The sequence below is a fragment of the Natator depressus genome, chromosome 2 (genome assembly GCF_965152275.1).
Source record: "Natator depressus isolate rNatDep1 chromosome 2, rNatDep2.hap1, whole genome shotgun sequence".
Taxonomy (NCBI): Eukaryota; Metazoa; Chordata; order Testudines; family Cheloniidae; genus Natator; species Natator depressus.
In genome coordinates this window covers 200,578,813-200,603,914 of record NC_134235.1, presented here as the reverse complement: position 1 = coordinate 200,603,914, position 25,102 = coordinate 200,578,813, and the positions used below count along the sequence as shown (strand labels likewise).

At 42.2% G+C, this 25,102-nt stretch overlaps 1 protein-coding gene across 1 annotated transcript in view; it reads right to left on the bottom strand.

The window, feature by feature from the left end:
• CPVL (carboxypeptidase vitellogenic like) overlaps window positions 1–24,573 on the bottom strand; it is a 96,450-nt gene extending 71,877 nt beyond the window's left edge. Inside the window, exons 1-5 of the mRNA XM_074943320.1 lie at window positions 24,447–24,573; window positions 19,815–20,151; window positions 8,117–8,323; window positions 6,676–6,794; window positions 1,416–1,530 (exon numbers count right to left, since the gene is read on the bottom strand). Of these exons, the coding sequence (XP_074799421.1) occupies window positions 1,416–1,530; window positions 6,676–6,794; window positions 8,117–8,306 (424 nt within the window). The 5' untranslated portion in view covers window positions 8,307–8,323; window positions 19,815–20,151; window positions 24,447–24,573. The remainder of the gene's footprint in view (window positions 1–1,415; window positions 1,531–6,675; window positions 6,795–8,116; window positions 8,324–19,814; window positions 20,152–24,446) is intronic.
• Between the last annotated feature and the right edge of the window lie 529 nt (window positions 24,574–25,102).

Genomic DNA, 25,102 nt, shown 5'->3' with positions numbered 1-25,102 from the left:
ACTCGGCGGAGTGCTTCCACAGTACGAGGCTAGAGTCGACTTCCGGAGTGTTGCACTTGGGTAGCTATCCCACAGTTCCCGCAGTCTCCGCTGCCCATTGGAATTCTGGGTTGAGATCCCAATGCCTGATGGGGCTAAAACATTGTCGCGGGTGGTTCTGGGTACATATCGTCAGGCCCCCGTTCCCTCCCTCCCTCCGTGAAAACAGCAGCAGACAATCGTTTCGCGCCTTTTTTCCTGAGTTACCTGTGCAGACGCCATACCACGGCAAGCATGGAGCCCACTCAGCTCACTGTCACCGTATGTCTCCTGGGTGCTGGCAGACGCGGTACTGCATTGCTACACAGCAGCAGCAACCCATTGCCTTGTGGCAGCAGACGGTGCAATAGGACTGGTAGCCGTCATCGTCATGTCCGAGGTGCTCCTGGTCGCCTCTGTGAGGTCGATCAGGAGCGCCTGGGCAGACATGGGCGCAGGGACTAAATTTGGAGTGACTTGACCAGGTCATTCTCTTTAGTCCTGCAGTCAGTCCTATTGAACCATCTTATGGTGAGCAGGCAAGTGACATGGATTGCTAGCAGTCCTATTGCATCATCTTCTGCCGGGCAGGCAAGGGATGAGGATGGCTAGCAGTCCTATTGTACCATCTTCTGCCGAGCGGCCATGAGATGTGGATGGCATGCAGTCCTTCTGCACCGTCTGCTGTCAGCCAAAGATGTAAAAGATAGATGGAGTGGATCAAAACAAGAAATAGACCAGATTTGTTTTGTACTCATTTGCAAACCGCCCCCCCCCCCCCGTCTAGGGGACTCATTCCTCTAGGTCACACTGCAGTCACTCACAGAGAAGGTGCAGCGAGGTAAATCTAGCCATGTATCAATCAGAGGCCAGACTAACCTCCTTGTTCTAATAAGAACAATAACTTAGGTGCACCATTTCTTATTGGAACCCTCCTTGAAGTCCCGCCTGAAATACTCCTTGATGTAAAGCCACCCCCTTTGTTGATTTTAACTCCCTGTAAGCCAACCCTGTAAGTCGTGTCGTCAGTCGCCCCTCCCTGCGTCAGAGCAACAGCAAACAATCGTGCATCTGAGTTGAGAGTGCTGTCCAGAGCAGTCACAATGGAGCACTCTGGGATAGCTCCCGGAGGCCAATACCATCGAATTGTGTCCACAGTACCCCAAATTCGACCCGGCAAGGCCAATTTAAGCGCTAATCCACTTGTCAGGGGTGGAGTAAGGAAATCGATTTTAAGAGCCCTTTAAGTCGAAATAAAGGGTTTCATCGTGTGGACGGGTACAGGTTTACATCGATTTAACGCTGCTAAATTCGACCTAAAGTCCTAGTGTAGACCAGGGCTAAGTAATAGAAAAAAAAAGTCTCTTCAGAATTCACAGAACACAAGCAACACTTACATCTGAGATTCTTGTCAACAAGATATGGTCCATGTTCAACAAAAAGCCCAAACATTGATGTTCCTCCTGGTCCACCCTGGAGCCAAAGAAGGACCGGGGCATTCTCTGGCTGCACCTGTTTAAAGAAGAGACAAGAGAAATAGACACCATTACATGAGGGGCTGGTCTACATTACAGCTTAAGTCAATGTAACTTAGTGCTCTCCTGTCAGCATAATTCATCTTCACCAGATGCACCACATTGGTGCAGCTGCACCTATGCAGTGCAGTAGTGTAGACTTGTCCTATGTGAAAAGAAACACACATTATTCGTTACCCTCATTGACAATAATTGGTTTTAGCCTTTTAGAATCATTAAGGGTCTGTCTATGCTGCAGCTGGGAAGATGTGATTCCCCATACATGTAGACAGACTTGCACTAACTCAGCTCATGCTAGCAAATTGAGAATAGAGTAGTGTGGATGTAATAGCACTGGTGGCATCTTTGCCTAGCCACCTGAGCTCAAATCCAAGGTGTTGGGCAAGCATGACTCAGGTGGCTAGTGCAAGCCATCATCAATGCCACAGTGTCCACAATGCTATTTTTAGCAGGCTAGCTACAGCTAAGCTAGCACGAGTCTGTCTACCCGGGCTGGGAATCATACCTCCCAGCTTGCAATACTGACATACCCTGAGTGTCTTACAGATCTCTCAGATGATTTGTCTATAGGGGATGCTTGCCCCCAAAATAGCTACTGCTAGGGAGAGCCAGGCAGCCTCTACCAACAGTCAATGGGCAAGCTTCAGAAATGGTGAACAGGAAGAGGCAGGTTTCAAAGCCTGCCATTCAAGAAGTAAAGAATGATTGGGACTTATCTTGGGAGCAGGTGGAAGAAATGGAGACTTGATAAGTAGCCAGGACATAGTGGGTTGCAGAAAAACATGGAGTGGGGGGGGAGAGAATTGAGACTAGTTATTATCTGTGATTTGCACTGCAATCCTACCTAGTGGCTCTATTCATGGATCAGGGCCCCTATGTACACACACAACAAAAAGTCAGTCCCTGCCTCAAAGGGCTTAAAATCCAAGTGTAAGATAACAGATCAAGACAAGGGGAGCACAAGATAACAATAAGAAAAGAGTAGTCAATGGTATGGCACAGAGGAGCAGGTGATGAGAACTGAAAAATGCTCATTGTTAGTTTCACTTAACTTTTCCTAGCGGATTTCATTTTATTCACACTAGCAGAATATTTTGGCTCACAGTACTGCAGGGAAATGTTTAAGCTATTTTCACCAGGGTTTTAAATTTTTTCCCCCTTTACGCAAAAACTTTCAAAACAGAAGGTATCATAAGGTCCCACTCCCCCTTCTGTGTTTTTGAATGGTTTACAGCAGACCATTGCAATTTAATAGGAATAGGATTTCTGAAAAAGTTTTCTTGATTTCACCAGAACTCCAGCATTAAGAACAAAATTTTCAGAAGTGTCTAAGCCCCATTTTCAAAAGTGACAAACCTAGGAGCCTAAGTGGCACTGACTTCAAAGGTGCCTCTTTGGAAAATGGGACCTAGGGCAAAAAAATATTCAAAAGTGCCTAAATCTACCATTTCTTTATCAAGAAGGCCAGAAGAACCTAGAAACACACTATGAAGTGCCAAATACATTAATCTCTTTTAATAAAGTGTCTTCTACCAACAGAAGAAACATCATTAAAGGACAGCTACTGATGATATTAATGAGTATATATTCAGTTGGACTTCAGTGGCAGCTGTTCACTGAATTCTTCTGGTGCCCCCTACAGGCCATTTTTTTAATTTGCTGAAAGCAAAAAAAAAAGTTTAAGTTTAACTCTAGATGGTTTAAAAAAAAAAAAAACCTACTTAGTACCTTTTTCTTTCACTCTGCAGCACTAATATGCTTCTTTTGTGTAATAGATATAAAGAACCATTAACTGGTTTCTCCAGTTTTAAGTAGCAACCCTCCGTTAGAGACTCCTTCTCAAGTCAATTCTGTATAAATAATGCTATCCAAGTAGGAGGATCGGGAACATGGCAGGTTATTTAACAAGAGTATTGAATGTAGAAACAGTGGGGGTGTCACAACAGCACCCAGGATTAGTGGATTTAAAGCCATTTTACAAGTTAATATTGTTAGAGCACATCCTTCTTAGCAGTTGTCTATCGTTATTCAAAGAGCAAAGTTCTCTTTCCCTAAGATATTCAGAAGTTAACTCTTACTAATAAAGGCTTAAAAAACCATGATGCAATGGGACTTGTCGCCCTGATGGCCTCAACTTTATCTCCATTTAACTTCACTTTTCTGAGATTTTATTATTTGTACTGTTTTCTGAAATCCATCCTGACATCCTGCTGATGACCTACAAGCCATTTTTCTTGTACTATACAGAACTCTCTTTCTGTAAAATATTTTGAGGACTCATTGGTAACTCTTTTCAGAGCTTCTTAAGGCCCCATTTTATAGACATCCAGGCCCAATCCTCAGCAGCTATAAATTGTCTTCATGCCATTGCAGTCAATGGAGCATTTCAAATTTACATCATCTGAGGATTTGGCCCCTGGTTTGTATAAATGGACAGTGCCTCTACAATCAGAAAATTAGTCTGGGAAAAGCTGGTTTCCCTGAAGACTTGGGGCAAAATCTTGGTCCCACTAAAGACCATGTCAAAACTCCAACTGGGTCAGGATTTCACCCAGTGGGTGGGTGTTGATTGTACAACAATAGATGCTGGAACATTCTTTCACAGGAGGTGCAGCCCATTCTATTCCAGAGTCTCTTTGCACCTCCCTCCACATCCTTTTCAAGAATCATATGTCCAAAAAACAAACAAACAAAACAGAAAGCAAAATTTGCCAATTTAAGATTAATTGGCTTGCTTTAGACCAAATACCCCCCATGTTACTAGCTGCTGATCCAAGCATGAACTTTTCAGCTTTTTCCAGCCATATTCTAGGTTACCTCTTTAGGAAAGAGGTTTCTCTTAGTGGTAGTGAGAAGCCTTACAAGACTTGAATGACGGTTTAGTAATTTTGTGACATAACATTCTTTCCACACTTCATATACTATTACTCTTTCACGGTGGGATATTAGGCATTTTAGAGGTGTTGGCATAACTGGCCCATTTAATTGCTTACTAAATACCCAAGGGGTGAGGAAAACTGGCAGGTGTTTAAGTCTCAGTGAGGTCCAACAACAGAACAGGGACTATTGGTTGGCACAGCAAGAAATGAAATTAAGTAAAGGGTGGAGAAAGATAAGAGAAAGGGAAATGCCAAAGGAAGAATAGTTTGCTGAATATTTTGAATTTGGGGATGGGAAGAGAACAGGTTACACCCTGAAAAGCAAAGTTCGTAAATATGTAAGGCAAATCGTTTAGATACCACTTTTCCTAACTTTAGTGAAGTCAACTATTCTGTGAATTTTTTCTTCAGTTCTTCCACATCCCCTGTAGCAGAATGTTTTCCTTGTTTCAACAGGACAATCCTCCAATACCTCACCCTCTTCACAATGCTTTCTTGGGGCCAGGAAAGACCCTAACATACACTACTTGGCAAACCTGAACCTAAGGAGTATAACTCTCTAAGTAAGTTTTATTTACATAAGTTCTTGAGACAGAGACCAGATGTCTCATCAGCCACCTGAAAAAGTCAAAACAGCTAGATATTATTTTGTGAACACCCAGCTATATAGCACAACAAGGGAAGCTACAGCAAAACAGCCAAAATGCACAAGGCCAAACATAGTATGCAAGAGTCAGAGTAGTCAGTTACATCAATGCATGGAGCCAAGTGATTAGACAAATAAATGTAAAGTTTTGCATCTGAAGAAGTGGTTTTTTTTAACACATGAAAGCTTATGCCCAAATAAATCTGTTAGTCTTTAAGGTGCCACCAGACTCCTTGCTGTTTTTGTAGACAAATAAATAGCTATCTAAAATAGAAGACTAAGTAGTTGTAGACACTAACTTGTTTTCAACAGTGACAAAAGTCTGGATAAGCAAACTTTCTGAAGTCAGTCAAATCCATACAATCACTATTAACTATCACAGGTCCATGCTCTGAGATACGGAACTAATCTTGGTGACATCGCCTGGCCATATGTCTCAATGCCACTTCCCCCTTTAGATACGGGCATAATTTAAAAATTAAAACTCCATTATACAAGCTGGTACAGCACATCAGTATCCTCTCAGAGCAAAAAAATAATATAAAGCTGGGCTAGTTGATTTTAGGTTGGGGGGGAGTTTAGTAAATAAACCATATACAACTGTTGGAGATTGCACACGTCATCCATCCTCTCAAGGGATTCATTTTGCTAACAGTTTGGAAAATATCAGCTCTCTAAGGTTCAATACTATATTTCAATACAGCTTCCCCTATATTCTCTAGTAATTTCAGAATATTAAATGAATCCCCCTGCAATCTAACAGTTAATACTGAAGGCCAAGATTAGAAAGTTATTTTCCCCATTTAAAAAAAAAAAAAAAAAAAAGGTCATCCAAGATTTATTTTTAAGAGAACAAAGTTACAATGACAAGCTTTCTATCCTATACATGATGAAATGGGCATAATTAGAGCTTGGAATAATTCTCAGCTAAGGAACAGATTGACAAAAGTCCAATCTATACAGGAGACATAAGAAGGAAGAGGCAGAAGGTCACAAACAAGAAGGCTAGTTAGGACAAGGAAGAGACTAGCACAGTGTGGGTAAAGATACAAAAAATTAATTAGCAATAACAAAAGTGATAACCATTTCAATCTGTTGCCTGTTTCTATAAAGTTGCTTTAATTACGAAACCCCCTCTAGACGCAGCTTCCCTACATTACAGCAAGTTTGCACAAGTTTGATAGATACCCCCCACACACACACACACACACACACACACACACACAGAGAGAGAGAGAGAGAGAGAGAGAGAGATCTGGGATCAATTTTGGACTTCAAGTCAGTCTACAGCCATTTCAAGCCAACCTGCAGCCAACTAGAATGCTGTGGCTGGGGAAAAGAAGGAGGTAAAGTACAAGCAATCATTTCAAGAGGAATTTATTGTGTTGTCTGGCTACCATTAAATAAATGTTCACCCTTATTAAATAGAAGTTCATGTTTGGCTTGTGTTATGCCTAGCTTTCAAGGTAAAGTACTGCTATTCTGTAATGTCAGCTTTCTGTTGTAAATACACTAAGCAATGCCATAAGTATGGGGGAGAGGGCTGTTTTGTTGTTTAAATGGCACAGGAGTATTTCCATCTCAGTAGTACGTTTACCTCAGCAGGGAAGAACCAGAAGAAGAGATTGCTGTTGTGAGTCTTGTTCACTGTGAGATAGCCAGAGTAACTCTTCACATTTACTCCTTGGAGAGGCCCAACCAAACTTAACTGCCTTCCTAGAGAGACCAAAAAGATTCAAACAAGCATTAATAAAGAGAAGGGTATTCAGGTTAACATGTCTGTCATTACAAGGAATAAACCCAAGGACATACAGATCCCTTACTGACGAGAGAAGAACAGCCCACTATCCACTCCCCTCCCATAGCAAATACCACCCCTCAAGAAGCCATACTTCCTGGAGCCTACCCTTTCTCCACGGGATCTGGAATGGGAATTCATCACTCTGAAGACCTCAATTGTGAATGGGAGGCAACATCCAAGAGCACTTCTGGTTCTCAAAATTTCCACAGCCTGAATACAGAAATGCCTCCCTTTCCCTCAGCATTAAGGATATTAGCGGCATTCTAAGATGCAAAGTTCCAAACTGAAACTTTCCAAAGGCTGGGATGCTTCAGATTCTGTGTGCCAGGTCTAGAGATAAGCCTGAATTTAGAATTTACATATATCTCAATTCTACATTTACCACACACACACACACACACACACACACAATCAGGGGAAGAGGAAGAACACTGATCCCCTTACTAAAAATCAACGAGTAAAACAGATACAAGAAAAGCAATGGAGTTTCTCTCATCAATCAGGCCCTCTCTCGGATGCAACTTTTCTTGTATGAGATGCAACATCTGAACCAGCTTAGTCACCTCCTATATCCATGTCGTTTGTCACGTTTGTACCAATCTAAGTGAACAATTTTAGAGGTGTTAAAATGAGATTGCACATTAACTAGTGAGATTTTACTCATCAAAATTCTTATTCTTCTATCTCCGTACTTCTCAAGGCACTTCCACAGCAGAGGGCTATAGTTAGGCCCCAAGTTTCTAATACCTCATTACTTTTAAAAGACTATTTTACATTATGTTTAGTAGTATTTTATGTAGCATCACAGCTAACTAAATCTGCACTTGCCAAGCGAATAGTTCATTATGCTGCACCATCTCCTTATTGTTCAATGTCTACAGGGGGATAAAAGCCCCGCAGGTCAGCTGACTTGGGCTCGGGCTGCCGGGCTAAAATTTGCTGTGTAGAAATTCAGGTTCAGGCTGTATCCTGAGCTCTGGGACCCTCCATCCTCAGAGATTTCAGGCGCCAGCCCAAGCCCAAACATCTACGCAGCAATTTTTTAGCCCCGGAACCCAAGTCAGCTGACCTGGGCCAGCCACAGGTCTATTTGTCTCTGTGTAGACATACCCTATAGCTGCCAAGCTTCAGTAATCGACAGCTGTTCCCAGTCATTAGGTGCAAGTTAGTAAGGTTCTACAGAAAGTTTAGAAAGAGGTAGGTTTTCTAGGCAGGTAGTTTGTAAACTTCTTCTTACCTTCCTCAGTTCTCCCACTTTCAATATAAGGGGTAAGGAAGAGCGGGTGCCCTGGGTCTCCTTTTGATGGTGTGGAACACTTGATCCTTCTAAACATGCTGCGAAAGGCACTCCATTGTTTATGAGCACGACCTAGCTCGAAGGTCACACTCAGGCTCAGCAAAGTCAGCAGAACAGTCGCCTTCCACATTTTGTCATTTAATCCCTCTAGAAAATGAAGCATACCACAAGTCAGATACAAAAAGGAACTTGCTGCTGCAATCACTGTGTTTTGCTTAATGGTTTCTCATGTCATAGTTTTATCGCCATCTTAACACGCTATTAGGAATCCTGTAGTCACCCATTATCTAACACAGAGCAAAGCACTTTCACTTCTTTAAGTTGTTCTCACTTCCACAGCAATAAAGCAGAAGTGTAGACTTGCTGCTGTCTTACAAGCACAAAGCAGACAACTTGCACTACTGAGGGGGACCTGGAAAGTTTCACAAATATTCTTAAGAGGCAAGATCCCACCTCAGTAATATTATTCTTAAACCAGAGAGCGGCCCAAACTACAGAGTACAAGTCTTGCTCTTTAGTATCTTGAACTTTGGAGTGGTTTCCCTCTGGGATATTGGCTCAGGCCCACACCCACATCAGAGTTAAAAAAGTGATTTTTGCATTTTAAAAAACAACCTACATACAAGTCCTATGTGCAGCATTCAATATTGTTTCTCCTTCAATGGTTGTAAGGAACAAAACACCAACACAGAAAGCAGACAATAAAAGTCAAGCCCAGTTGCCCAGTCTGGGAGAGGGCCTGTGTGAGAAGCAGGGGCCGCTTGAAAGCCTCTCCCTGGGGAAGAGCTGTTACTTTCCTCATGGCAGAGCCCAGGGAAATAGCTGAAGAGAGGCTGGGCCAAGGACTAAATCCCTATGACCAAAGAGGAAAAAAAGAGCTGCATGACCTCTCTGAGGGTCCAATAAAACAGAGTGAGCCCAAACAGGGCTGGGGCAAGAAAATGGTAAGCAAGCCACGGACAGCCTGGCGATAGTGTGAACCCTTGTAGCTGAGCAGTGAACCAGCTGCCTGGAACTCTCTCATTAAGGGATGGGCCCCAGGACTTAGGAGAAAGCAGGGTTTCTCAAGCCTATGTAAAGGGTGGAGGCCATTTTGAATGGTATTTGAAGACCCAGAAGGAAGATCTTATATGTTACTAAGATTTGCGGCATGCTGTTATATACAAAGGGGAAACCAAGGCAGTGGTACATCTAAAAAGATTAAGCAGAGGCAGCAACTCTCTTACAAGCATGTAGTGTACCTCAGGAGCCCAATTACAACAGGTTACAGCCCCCCCCCCCACACACACACACAGAGTATCCCTTGGAATTAAAAGAGACATTACATAAGAAACAAAACATAAGGAAGTGCAAACATTTCAGCCCTCTGTCTCAGTTTTATTGAAAAGTTAATATACATGTAAAGATATACATATTTACACAAGCTGTTACATTTAGGGCCCCTTCCACATTGGGGCTGGAGCCATGTTAGAAGCAGCAGTTTAAAATCGCAAGAGATACTGCTTCCTTACACAGGCCCTCTGTAAATACAGACAAGGCTTAAGAGACCAAAGTAAATCAATGATCATTCCAGTTGTGTTCAGAGATCATGCAGCAACAGAACTGCTCTCTAATGCAAAAGAAGTTTACCCTAGCTCTAAATTGATTTTCTTGTATTGAAGATTTATGACAAATGAACCTTTACTGTCACGCACATCTCTGCTAAGAACAGAATGACCTCAGAATGTTTCCTCTTACCCTTCTTTCCAGTTTTAGCCCTGGAGAAAATCATTGCAGAAGAAAACTGATGCTTTCGCTTGGATTTTTGTAGCTGCTTCAATTCAAGTTTTTCTTCACTATTTTAAGTCATTCATTTAAAGACCGTAATATATTTAAGTACATGTACTTCAATGTTCTTGTGACCTTCCTGCAAGGCAGACACTAATAAAAAGGCCCCACTAATCGTAACATACAGGAAGTCCTCAGAATTTAAGAACATTTAAGCATGCTTCAAATTTCCCCCCCAATGTGAAAAAAGTTCATGGATCCTACTGAAAATCCATTATACAAGGACAAAAGTCAGCAGTATATCTTACAATTGGTTTCACATTAACTGCACTCCACTCTACGGAAAAGAAGCATTTAAAAATGCCTGTGATCGAGAAAGCTTCCAGCGTGCATCAAGCTCTCAGGACGCCAAGTCTACTTTTGAAGTGCCAAAGGGTACCAGGTCCTCCTACCCAAGCTACTTCCAGTGGTTGCGGTGCTTTTGCTGACCCCCTGTGATAATGCAGCTCTGTTTTTGAAAGAGAATGCCAGATAGACATTTTACATGTGAGGGGATTTAGTCGTCAAGCTAACGCTAACTGGACACTGTCTGTGTTGAGCCCTTCCAGGCTCCTTTTGATCAGTGCCCAGTTATACAACTGCACTTACTCATGCAAACAGTGCCATAAAAGGGCCCCCTGGGGTTTCTCACCCAGGTGGGGAATCTGACTACACCCAGTGTAAATAACTGGGTGTCTTCAGCCCAGGCCCCAGCTCCTTGCAACTTGTAAGGGCCCCTGGCCCTTTGCAGGCCTTCATAAATCTCTCTAGCTTACCCTGGGAGTTCTCTGCACTCTCTGTAGGATTGGAGTGAAGGGCTCCCAACTCTGGGCTCCAGGTGTCTCCCCTGAAAGGCACTTCTGCTCCTTTCCCCCCAGCTGACTGGAGTTTCTTCCCTTTTAAAGGCCTTCTCCTCCCACACATGACTGACAGGTCTGGAACTAGCCCTGCACCCAGGGCATCTTGGCATCCACCTCACCAGTGTGAGGTCTATACACCCTATCAGTCCCATTTAGCAAGCCACTGCTAGTCTATTGTAGGGTTGCCACCTGTCCAGGTTTTACCCAGACGGGTCTGTTTTTTGGCTTCTGTGTTTAGGTTGCCTTTTAGGGTTGCCGGGTGTCTGGTTTTGGGGACCTGGCAACCCTAAATGGCACCCAAAGCAAAAAGCCCAGTTACCACAGGGCATGGGGAGATGCCAGGTCATTAACCCATGCCAGCCCCTGCTCAGACAGGGCTACCTCCTACTTGCAAGGTGGCCCGGGGGGAGAGAGACAAGGCCTTGGGGGAAGCGGTGGAGCAGGGGCAGGGCTGAGGAAGAGGCAGGACAGGGTGTGGGGCTTCGAGAATCCAGTTACCAGTAATTAGAAAGGAGGTAACCCTAGTCTATTGGGCTACTACAAAAAGCAATATACGAGGACTTTGCCATCTCCATACGAGACCTTTGCCATTATCTTTTAACTATTTGCATGCGTGTGGTGTGGATTTATATCAACAACCAGCAAGCTGTTTTAGACAGAGGAGTCTAAGTAAGTGCTACCTTGGGACAACAGAATACATGAGACAAGTAGTTTCTAGGATCCAAATCGGCTACTTTAAACATCACTGTAGGAAGCTAGTAATGTCAAAAATAAAGATGAGATAACAGCTCACATTGATGTTTAAGTAGCTAACCTAATTCTAGCTCTTTATAAACTGATGTTCTTTTCAAATGTGTTTAAGAAAATTGAAGTGTTCAGTAAAAAGATTAGCTTTTCAGTGACAAATCCATCTGGAAGTACGTTCAGCTACTTTGATGGAACAAATTTATCATAGGCCAAATGCTTCAAAGCAGAGCAATTCACTGCAAGTATAATCCCGTCTCAAAGCTATCTTAACCAGACAAAGAAAGATCACCCCAATGTAATGGTGATCCTTTTGTGGCATATAACAGATGGAGGGGCTCTTGGAGCCGCTTATCCCTGTACACACACGCACCCCCATGCTGCAGGTGTAGCAGGAAGAAGGGGTGTTATTGCAGGAGAGGGTCAAGATGTCCTTCCACCATGATCCGCTGCTGCATCTTCAGCCCCTTGAGACAGTTGCTGCCAAAGTACAGTAAGTTAGAGCATCCCTGTACAGAACAGCAGGATTAAGGAGGGTGCAAAACTGAGCTTTAAACCAGATTTGCACATGCGTGCACACACACACACCCTCCATTACCAGTGCACTGTGCAGTTGAGTTATGCCCCTGGGTCTGCCCATTTATGTGGAAATTAAGTGTCTCTTTAGAAAGAACACAATGGTAATACATGGTTTTAATGTGTCCAGCATATCTTATTGGTAATGCCCAGTTCCTGTTTCACTTTGTATTTGTAGTCCTTGTTCCCATATAGCTGCTAAAATACAGCCATTCTTCTTGATAATTATTAAGTGGCTTATTCTGGATTGATTGTGATCACAGTGCTTAATAGAAACAAAACTAAGTGCTTCTTGAGCCTCTCAGTTCAGCAACGTAGCACATGATGCAAGCGGTACAAGAAGCAGTTAGGTAGATGGTTCCTTACACTTTTTCACTTCTTAGCAATGTGCAAGAACATCCCAGTTACGTGATTCAGTAGCAGCAAGACTATACTGTAAGACTTAGAATGTGAGGCAAATTAAAAAGATGGAACTTAAAGTAACGTATTGAACTATACGCTTTCATCATAATGTGAAAAAAACCACTACTTGCACCTACATAAAGTCAGCCAACCATTTAGTGAATACACTGCCTAGCATTACGAGTTATTTCCTTTTATGGATTTAACGAGGAAGACAATGTTATCCAGCAAGCCCAGTCTTGGGGAATGGAAACTAGTGAAAAGGCAACCTGGGTGACCATGCAGGATGACATTTCACTCTTCAAACCCTGCTGATTCAACTTCATATGGTGCAATACAGCCAAGCCAGTGTATTCCATGGACAGCTAACCCTAAATTCGGCAGTACCCTTGGAGCAGCACACTGGAAAGTGTGGTAGCATTATTTAATTTTTTTAATTAAAAAAAAAAGTCAGTACAGTAGCCCATGCTACTCCTTTGGAGGTTCGAGGGGCTAGGGAAGAGAGATGGGACTTTCAAGGCATCTGGGGAGGGAGTCTAGGAAGCTCTTTGGGCAGAGGCTGTCTTTTTGTTCTGTGCTTGTACAGTACTAAGCACGAGGTCCACGACTGGGGTTCCAAGGCATATTTCATTCTTTTTTTTTTTTTTTTTTTTAAAAAAACCCTCTACTTTGAAATTTAAATGAAACTGCCACACATTTTCTAGTCTACTGCAAAAGGGTGCTGCAGAACCCAAGGAGCTTACTACATTACTTCACGGCTGCCCCCCTCAGTGGAAACAATTAACAATGTTGGCATCTTTAGGGGAACTAGGACAACATACATCAATATTATAGCTCAGGGCTGGGCAAACTACAGTCCAAGGGCTGCTTCCAGCCTGTCTGACATTTTTATCTGGCCCTCGAGCTCCCGCTCCACCCACCTGGTGCTCCCCAGCCCCCGACTCACAATTCCCTCGATGAGCACCATCTGCCGGCACACGGCGCCACACTATGCAGGCGCGACTTCACTGCGCTGTTTCTGGGATCGGAACCCCACCCCTACACAGCAGCCCGCCCAATCCCCTCCTGGTCTTCTATGGCCCCACCCTCGAAACCACCCAGGGGCTGCACCCGTCCCAGCTAGGGTGCCTCAGCCTGTGGCGGTGCCTGGTACGGCTGCCTTGGTGTCACTGCCGGCAGGGCACCTAGGAGTCCCCAGTACCTCCCCCTGTAGAGCCCCCCCATAAGCCCCTCCTCAGTAACATCCCTTATAGAGCCCCCCCCCCATACTACACCCCATAAAGTCCCCCTTCCCCATCAGGCATTCATGACCTGCCATACAATTTCCATACCCAGATGCAGCCCTCAGGTTTGCCCACCCCTGTTATAACTATTGTTTCAGGCTGTTTGAAGACTCAGACATCTTTTCTACACTGGGAAAATGAGGTTTGTCTACCAAACATAACAGCTAATAAGTTACTATACTACTACCACCTGAGTATACTTGATGTTACGTAGCGTTTTCAAAATGTTAATTAATACAATAGCCAACACATTTTCTAAACATGGAGGACAGGAGTAGAATTCAAAATTATCTTGATGATTTCTGTTATCAAGAAGATGAAATTTAATCAAGACAAGTGCAAAGTACTGAACTACTACACTTAGGAAGGAAAAAAATCAAATACACAAATACAAAATCTGAAATTGCAGACTAGGCAGCTGTACTGCAAAAATAAAATAAAATAAAAAAAAATCTGGTGGGCTATAGAAACCACTAATTGAATGAGACAACAGTGTGATGCTGTTGCAAAAAAGGCAAACGTCACTCTGAGATGTATTAACAAGAGTGTCATATTTTTCCACTCTATTCAGCACTGGTGAGGCTCAGCTGGAGTACTGTGTCCAGTTTTGGGCATCATACTTTAAGAAAGATGTGAACAAATTGGAGAAAGTTCAGAGGACGGTAACAAAAATGATAAGAAGTTTAGAAAACAAGACCTATGAGAAAAGATTAAAAGAACTGGAATATGTAGTCTAGAGAAGAAAAGGCTCAGGGCAAGGCAAGGGGGAAAACAAAACATTTTTTAAAATCAGATTTTTTATTAAAACTGAAATTTTTCATTTAAATTAAGTACACTTCAAAAAAACCTATTTAAAATTAAATTTGAAATTGACAGTTTATGTTGAGGTCTAAGTGTCTTTTAATCTATTAACAACATTTTAATTAAGTACAAAAATATTAATCAGTATGTTTGCTGCCAAGTTTTAAAGAAGGGCAAATCACTGAACTGGTGGCAATCACTGGCTTAGCACCTGGAAGTAGAATTCGTTCAGGTGCTAAACCAGCTTTTGACAGCAGTAGCCTCTTCTGCAGGTACAGAAAACATTTTCTTCATTTCAGTTTATTCAACTAACTCAGTTCAGTGACTAGTTCATTCAAAGTTAAGAAACAACTGGAAGTTGAAAAGCAGGAAAGCTTGTTTTCCTCTTCTTATCTATAATAAAAAACTAAGAAAGATGGACACATTGACCAGAAACAATCAGTTCAATTCACTAAACTACAGATCATACTTTCCTTATTTTAATAAACCAGTTTTAAAAGAAAAACATGTTTTGATAAGAAAAAAAGTTTATGTATGCAGCATATTTAAGGTACTTTTATTAATAAATATTTGAATTCTGTTTGTGCATTTTTGACTGACTTTGAATTTCCATCCAAATAAAGTTTACAAATTACAAGTTAAACAATCAAAGAAATTCATCATGCACCATTTTCTAACATAATAAATGTAAAAAGAATCTGAATAAATGTATATTAAACTACATAATTCCTTAAATAATTGTGTATAATAGTGTATCCTCCTGGTTTGCACAAGAAGCCACAAATTTAGAAAAATGAAGTCATGTCGTCGCAATGGGAAATGGAGTGAATGAAGATGGAGGACAAAGACAACAGGGTTTAGGAAAAACAGGAGAAAAAGAGTTAGCATCCTCCATCTGGCAGGATGGAGGTGCTGCTTCCAGAAAAGTCATGTCAGAAATCAGCAGGAAGGTCAGTTTTCCCATGATCAGTGTCCGTTTTCGCACCTTGGGATAAAAAAGTGACAAGTAAATTTTGTACTTTATAATTTAATTGAACTAAAAAGGTTTTCCTTTTGGCTCTAAATATACTTCCCAAGTAAGGACCAAGATTTTGCCACTTTTACAATGCATAGTACTGCTGCTGCATTACTACATGTGCAGTCCCGCTGACTGACTGCAAGGAGCTGTTTGCAGAGCAAGGTGCTACTCACTATGACCGAGTAGCAGAATCTGACCATAGGAATTTTAACACTTTTCCCCCCAGCAGTGGATCTATGGAATCAACCTCCCCACCTACCACTCCTACCCCACAAACTACATCTAGGATTTTAAGTAGTGCAGAAGAGTCAATTCTATAGTTATTTTCTGCCTCTTCCCCCCACCCACCTTATTTCTGTATGAATATGCTGCAATGCCAGCCCAACTGTACCTACAGAGGCAGGCAGATTTATGAGGAAAGGAAAGCTAATCCATTATTCCTCCCTTCACTCTGATTTGACATTACTCTCAGCTCAATAAGGCTTTTTTGGAAAATCATCCTCATCCCCCAATATTTTCAACCTAAGTGCTCCTTCTTAACTACAGAAGTGGTCTCTGCAAAACAGGGTTGAGATGCTTGCACTGCTGCTATTCATGTTCTCGGAATAAAGAGGACTTCAGTTTCTAAATCTCAGCAATGGTGTCGCTAGGTCAGCATTTTAGGAGGATCAATTGAGTTTCGGAAGTGCCTTTCAGTTCCTTTGCTGTGGATATTCAATGAAGTGCAGGTGCCTTCCTTGAAATGCTATTGCTGCTTTTGAGCCCTTGCTGGAAAGTAAACCACAATATAGGAAACTCATGCAGTTGCCCTACATAGGCCTTTTTTCTTCTTGATGACAGAAGTTCTACACCATTAAGTCTGAAGCTAAGAATGACACACATTAAGTGCTGCAAGGGTGCATGGTGCTCTGTCATGAATAGGAGAACTATACCAAACAAGTAACAGAGTCCATATTCCACTTCTTAAAAGCACAAGGTGGTTCTACTTATTACTGTATATAGACAGAGAATGGCAAGTTCATTATCAACAGAGTGGAATAGGTGGATCTTTATAAATTCTGTGAGGAAGTTCCAGTTGTACAGCATAAATGTCAAAGGAGTCTCACAAGTCAGAAGTGGGCAGAGAGAGGGGTCAGGAGAGAAATCTAAGGTGTAGTGATTTGAACAGGATACAGTAGAGGAATGTAGATATATAGCAGGTGGCATTAAAGAGGAGTGTCTTGAAAGCAAGTGGCATAGAACTGGGGAGATTGATTCATTTTTCTGAGCTGGACAATGTCTCAAATTAGAGCTACCACTAAGTCAGTCTAGCATTTTTCATTAACACTAAAATCATACTTCAGTGAATAACTGAAAGCAACTGCAGAATTCTTGCAAGAAATTGATTTAGAGATCTTGAGATTTTATACTACCTTCCCAGCCACAATCTGGATAAAACAGCCTTTGGTTTTATCATGTAAATGGATGTTCATTATTTAACCTTCTAGTGAAAAATCTGCTCAGAATGGATACTTCTGAATGAAAAAAATGGAGAAACATGTTCCACTGGAATCAATTTATAACCACTGCTTTAATGCTGTTCTGTTCATTTACAGGCAGAGTTCTAAATTATAGAGTTCAGCTTATAAAACTGAACTGGAATATAATATAACCCACAACTTTGCTTTAAAGTGCTATAAAACTCCAATCTCCAAGTTACTTCTCAGAGGCGATAAAGAATTCAAACTCCCGTCATGCATGTTCACTGGGGCAAACACACTATTCATCATTTAAGGGAAGGATGGTTTTGTGGCACGTGACTAGGAGGCGGCAGCAGTATGGGCTCTAGTCAAAGCTGCATCACATACTTTCTGGATAACCATAAGTAATTCATTTACCCCATAGTACTCTTTCCTAATCTGTAAAGATAAACTACCTACCTCGTGTTAAAGCTGATTGTTTAGTTCACCAATGACACCCATTGCAAATAATCCAGATTTTAACCAAAATCACAAACCAGAGATCTTCAAAGATTGGGAGACCCATGGAATACACACAGTTGGCCAGCTACTGAGTAAAGAAACTTTTCTAACTTATTTAGAGATCAAAACTAACTTGAACTGGCCCACTCTCCCATAGTACCAGTACTTTCAAATCAGGCACTGTTTCTCTCAACTTTCTAGAAACCTCTTTTGTACAGAAAGCTAACATCAGAAGAAGTGATAGCATCTGGACAATTAGGAAACAAAACTCATTTATATCAATCTTTGCAGACAGCTTTCCTCCCCCCCTCCCAGCCCCCCAAAAAATGTCCCTATATCATACACTGGGAAAAGGATGCAGATACAAAAATTACACTATAAGAATGGGGATTGATCTGGAAAAGAGGACCAGCAACCTCAGTCTGTAGTACAATAAAAGAAAAATTCTTTAAGATACCAGTTCAATGGTACCTCACACCAGACAGGTTAAAAAAATAGAGAGATATTGAATGTGGAAAAATGTTTAAGAAATTGTGGTGAAAGAAGATTTTATGCATATATAGTGGACATGTCCAGCCACAACAGAATATTGGGAAGCAATCCGTAAGCAAAAGCATAAATTGTTGGATATTTATTACCAAATGACCCTTTGATAATCCTCCTGGGGCTTCCTAGTGAAAATGATCATGCAAAAGAAAATGAATTAATCTCTCATCTGCTAGTAGCTGCTTGGCTATTGGTTCCAAAAAAAAAAAAAAAAAAGTTGTAGTTACAGAAAAATTAAGACATCAATTACGTACCAGCAAAACAGAGGACAGATAGATGCTTAGACATTTGGTTACCTTTCATTCAGTACTCAGAAAAAGTACGTACATCTGCCAAACAAAAACAAAAAACCCACCAGCATGCCTGTCCAATTTTTTTTCTTAATATTAAGTTCTGACAGCCATATCTGGCCTGTTAAGTATGTGTGTATAGAGATTTCACTTAACAAAGGTGTTGTAATAATGCTCATTCTGTAATATCATAATACCCTGTTAAATACAAAGACCTGATGACTGTATTTCTGTGTAATGTCTCTTTAAACAAAAGAGAACTGTTGTAATGAGAGTTTTGTTTCTGATATTTACATGACAAGGATTTGTAAACTTGTTAAAACTTCCTATATAAATAGTTAAAGAAAAGCTGAATGTTTGGAGTGCATTGAGACTATTTGATGGAAGTCCTTACTATTTACCCCAGGATTATGTAATACACTAAAGCAGTTATAGTAAGAAACCAAATATGAACAATGCATGTTTTCAATAAATACTAAAAGCAAAAAAAAAAAAAAGTTTAAAGAACTGGAGTGTCATTTAATTTGAAAGCCTTTCACTTTGAGATTGAGTGTACTAAATATACACATCATGTTGTTTTTTTACTTCTAGGCAGGCTAGGAAAGTGTTACTACACTACCACTAATACAAGCAGACAGCCAAAATGCCATGTTTCAATGTATGCATGATAACTTGAGCATCAAGCATGATCTATCTAATTCTTAAACAAGACTCAAACGGTTTCTCTATTGTACATCATTGACCTTTGGAGCCCAAAGTTTAAAAAAACCTGGATTTGGTTATAAATTAAGTAAATGTGATGGACACAAATGTTACTCTAGATTAATTGCAATGGAAAAGGGTGAATATATTATAAAGTCCTCTACTGCAAAACATTCCTAGACATAGTCCTTTGCTCTGTGAAACAGCTTTAACATGATAGTCCAAGTGCATCTCAATTGCAGTGAAGCTAAATTTGCAAAGTAGAATTATTTTAAACCATTACAAGTTAACAAAGGAATCTGTTTCTGTACAATACTTCAGAATGGTACAGCATTCCCATTTTGTTTGGCAAAGACTCATGACCCCTTTAGCAAGTAGTGAAATAAATCGCTCTTAGTAGCAAATATCAAAACACACATGGAGCCAAAAAATGTTGTTGAATAAGTTACTCAGTCACAGCAGCCAAAAATTCGTGAATAGACAGTATCACACCACAGAGATTATCATCTTCAGCTGCATTATCCATAAAAATCATTAAAAAGAATGAGTGATATATTTCAACATTTCCTGGTTAGTCCTGGGTTAAGTGCACAGCATATAAATAGCTCATCCAAAACGACAATGAAGGATATTAAAAATAAGTTCTTACCTGTTAAAATGATTACCCCAATTCTTGCTTTACAAGCACCAACAAGTAGGAATTTATTCACAGTACCCTCAACAACCGGTGGAGCTACTTGTTAATCACAGCCTTCAAAAATTTTCTTCATAGTACAGCAATAATTGCAAGGAAACTGGTTAAGCAATAACCAGATAAGCTGCTGGCACAGTTCCACAGAGAATGCTTACGCCCACAGAACAGCAATAACTCCGATGGAATCGGCTTCAGCCGCTGGCAGGCCTGCAATCCAGTAGGTTCATAAGCTTCTCAGATGCTCTCTGTCTCAAGGAGGAAGACCTTCTAGATCAGATGCTTCTCTAAACTCCTGAAAAGGAAAAAGTTTATCAACCACACATTTGTTTATTTTTTTCTTTAAAATAGCTAGATAGATTCTTCTTCGGATAGTTTTAAATGACCTTTTTACATCAAATTCTGGATTCTTCTCCTTAAGAAACATTTGGCTGCAACATTGGTACAGTAATAAAACATCACGACAGAGGAATGGCAGTGCCACATCAGCCAGGAATGTTGGCATAATGCTTCATGTCACCGTATCTTTGTGGAAAGATTAGGTCACTGGCCACTTGTCTCAGCAGATATAGGACTTCATAATGATGCTTTGATCAGAATTGGCTACATTCACATTCATCTCTAAATGTTGTGTATTTGACAGGGGTCCTGACAATTACTCTTAGTGGAGTGCATAATACTGAGGCCCAATAGCGAATCTATACATAAGTTTGCAATAAGGTTCATTATAGGTTTTATATTTAGGTACACATCCCTATAACTTTGACTAGATACAATTGGTTTGGCCTCAACGTTACATTTACTCTGAAGGCTAAATATGCAGGACGTTTTGGGGTTTTTTTTTAAATGGAAAAACGTTAAGAAATTCATACACTTTTTAAAATTAAGATCATTAATAAAATGTTTATCACAATTTCTTTCTGTCCCTCTGGCACCAAAATGGCTTATTATCCATTCAAGCTTTCCACACAGTTCAATTTCCTTGAACTCATGCAAAGGTCACAGATATATGAAGGAGAGAGGTTATGACTAGTGTTGGGAAAAAAATTTCAGCCAAAACTTTTTCGCTGAAAAATGCATTCAGGTTGATTGAAACATTTCACAAATTCATGTCAATTTTGATTAATTATTTCGAAGAAAAGGGGAAAAAGTGTAGGAAATGTCTAACTGGGGATTCATTTTAACTGAACCATTTTTTTCGGGCTATATTCACAACACCAAGGAGGAGGTGATAATAGTGGTGCTCCCCACCCCCACACTGTAGTTAGGGAACTCAGTAACCTGGGATGTTGGAGACCCAGATTTGAAATCCACTCTGGAGTGAGGACTGGAATCCAGGTTCTCTCTCTTCCCATCCCAGGCGAGTGTCCTTATCACTTGGCTATAGAGTGATAAGGGGTGGGTCTTTCTCAGGCTCTCCTGTTGAAGTTCATTGTGGGTAGGGAAGTGTGTGTGAAAGAGAATGTCTTTATAGCCTGGTAGTTAGGGGACCCACTGCGGGGACACCCAGGTTCCAGTCCCTGGTCCGATAAATATTTACACAAGTGGAACAACTTCAACAGGAAAGACCAAGAGCCATTGCCTATAGACCAAGAGCCATATGGCCTCACCGGAAAGAGGAGAAACCTGGATCCAAACTCTTGCTCCTGGGCAGGGATTCACACCGGATTCTCCCACATCCCAGATGGCACTCCTACCTTGGTTTTGTGCATGCCAGAGGTGCTTAAGCCTTTTGTGAATAGAGCATTGTGCTTTTATCCTAAAAAACAGTTTTAAATGGCCAAAAATCAAAAAGAAACATTTCATTTGTCAAGCAAAATGTTTTGTTTAACCTGAAACAAATTTTCTTCTAACTTTTCAATTAGCTGAAAATTAAAAAAAAAAACAAAAAAAAAAAACACCCCACATTCAGTTCAGGTCAACTTGAAACAGAAACCTTTTGGAAATGCTATCAAATCAGTCAGTTATCTGCACAGCTCTAGTTATGACTAAGGTATTAGGCATTCTGATGCATCTAACACTAATGTTAGAGAGAATATAGGAGTGGTTTGCCCTCTGGTGGTTGGTCAGTAGTCCTGATTCGCTGTTTATAATTACTCCTTCACGGCTGTGAAATAACCTTGTTTTCCTTCCTGTAAATCTCTTTCCTGCCCCACAAACATCATTCCACTTGTTTACTAATTAGTTGCTTCATTTAAGTCACTCAGAGTTTTGGAGGAATGTAGTAAACTTCGGCTCCAGCTACACACAAATTGCATTGATTTCTAAATGGTTTTAGGTAAAATCAGAGGGGTCTGTAGAGCCCAAATTGGAGCACTCAAGTTGTCAGCAACCCATTAGATGGGGAAGGTTTCCTCTGGTGGGCACAGACGAGGCTCCCACATTGTAAGCAGGTGGTAGTGATTCATTCCAGACCTGTCAGGTAACTCCAAAAAGTGTCACAGTTGGAGACTCAGAAAAACATCTGATTGTTTGGAATAGTCTTCACATTTTGAGGCTGCCTCCCCACAGTGCTCTCTTCTGTGAGCTTCTGGCATAATCGCTCTCTTCCCTCAACCACATCTCTCCTACTGCAGTCTTCTGTAATAGCTGAAGTCAAAATATCATCACAAGGCTCAGAAAAGTCTGGCAACTTCTCTACTGGACCTCCAGTGTTGGTCAAGACACCCTAGACTAACAGGGGCTGGAATCCTTAATAAGGTCTTTTAAAAGCTATCAGTATCTCTACATGTTCAAGGCATTGGTGCATACTGATCTTTACAACGTCCTTTTGATGTGGGAAGTAGAGTTCCTCCCCCGCTCTGAACAGTGTATACAGAGAGTGTATATAGTCTATACTAAAAACCAAACTCCAGGAGGGGCATTGTAAGGAACAGGCATCAGAATATAAACCTCAGCCTAAATTTTCCTCCCCACTTTAACTGTTTGAAGTGCTTTCTGAACAACTATCCTCTCTCCCCATAAAGACAAGCTGATCCTTTTTTAGCCTGGTCAGAGCTAACAAGAACCACAGATCAGCATGAGTAGTAACTTATTCTGCATCTTCATGCAGGGTTTAGGCTCAATCTTGGAGTAGCTGACTAGAGGAGCCCTGCATTCCTATGCAGAATTCTAGGAACTCTCAGCCTATTGTGACAAATATATGGTGACGTGTATGTCCCTGAACACAAAGGATGTCTATTTCAGGGTCTGTCCTGATGCCCGGACAGCTCTGTAAGAAGTAGCATTTTGTCCCCAACTGAGATGCTGAAATTAACAGGAGACTGCCAAGAGCCTGTGTACCTCAGCAACCACCTAACATCAGGCCAGCCATGTCAGGCCACCCTTCCTCTGCTACTCAAAGAGTAATGGGTCCAGCTGCACTGGAGAAAAAAAGCCCTCAGAAATCTGTGTGTTTAAGTAAGGATTATTGATTCTATCTCACTCTGTAAAAGATAAAGTGACTTGCCCAAGGTCACACAGGGTAGCTGGGCAGAGTCAGGAACAGACCTCCTTTAGCTTGGCTACACGAGTTTAGTCACAAGGTCATCCTTTCACCTATGGCACCATAAGGCTATGTCTACAGTACACACCACCTTCAGCAGTGTGTAGGGTATGCGCAGCCACTCGCCGCAGTGAAAAGCAGGCTGTGCCCACACTGCCAGGGGTCGCTACACGTCAGTGAAAGGCTCTGAAAAGGGGGGAGACAGTGGTGTGGGAAAAGCTTAGCACCAACCTTTCCCCTGCCAGAACCTTTCCCCACAGACAGAGCCTTTCCCTGCAACAGGGAAGAGCTCCAATGGCAGGGAGCTGGCAGAAGTCTTTGCCAGCTGCTTCCCCACCACTGGGGCCTTTCCTCACTGCTGGAGTCTTTTCCTTCCACAGGGCAAGGCTCCAGCAGCAGGGGGACAGTGGGACACACCACAGCTGTAGACAGGAAAGGCTGAGTAGAGCGCCCTGTAGGGTATGTACTTGGGTACACAGGGTTCAGGGTTTACTGGCCTAAGCAATGCCTCACCCTCTACACTGCTCCTTTAACCCATGCTGGGCTACCGGAGTACATAGGCTACATTGCTGGCTTCTTTCAGTGGCATGTAGAGTAAGACTCACACGATTGTTCACAAACAAAGTTCCTTCCTCAAGTTCTCCTGGTCACTAGAAATCCCTCTGGTAGGCAAAGCTACCTGCCCCCTGCCGCTTTCTCCTTCCTTCCTTCCCCAGCCTGTCCCCCTCTCCCCCAGACCCTCCCCACTTCTCTCTCTGCAAGCTCCCCCTCTTCTGCACACACCCCCTAGTACTGCAACGCCACCAGCCCTCTGGCGCCCACCCTGCTGCTGCATTCTCCCCAACACCCCTCCGCCGCTCCTGCTGCACCCTCGCCCGCTCAATAACCCGACCCCCTCCAGCAGCCCCCGGCTGTGGCAGGCTGCGGGCCCCTGCAATGCTCACGGGAGCGGCAAATCCATCCAACATCCACCGCCCTCCCAAGAAGGGGGTGAACGCCGCTGCTCCCTTCCCAGCTCCCGGCGTACAGAGCCAGCCAGCCAGCCAGCCGGCCGGCCGGCAAGACACCAAACAGCGCCCCGCGCTCCCACCCGCCGCAGCACTCACCAGTCCCCTCCAGGCTGTGGGGGAGGAGAAACCCCGCTCACACGCACCCCGCGGACAGTCTCCGCCAATCACAGCCGGAGCAACACCCTAAGGGAAAGGAGGCAAGAAGGTAGCAGCCAGCATCCGCTTTAAACAGATGACCCCAACCTACCCCCTGCTCTTGCAGGTCGCATCCAGCAGGGAGCAGCAGGGCCGCAGCGTCCTATAGTAAACAGGCAGGGTCACAAACGGTGTAAACGAATCTGTGTATTTGACCCCCATTTTATTTGGGGCTGTAATTCTGCTGAGTGCCTTGGGAGCTGGGGGGGGGGGGGGAGAACGTGCAATGCAAGGGGAGCCGTTGCACAACGTGTTTGTGTTTTGCTACTCCATAGGAAAATGGAGGCCCGTCTGTTTTCATCCTGGTGGTTGAAGAGTTATTATGCCAACTCTTCATGCACTGCTTTGCCAGGAACCGGTCACTTCCCCTTTTTACTTCTTAAAGGAACCGCACTGGAAAGAACTGAACAGCTGATATGTCCGCAAATATGTAGATTTTCAAAGACCAGTTAAAAATCATGTCGTGTTTTTTTTTTACCAAAACTTTGTGCTCACAATAAGACCAATATTATTGCAAATGAAAAAACAATTAAATTCAAGCTTACTTTAACACTTAA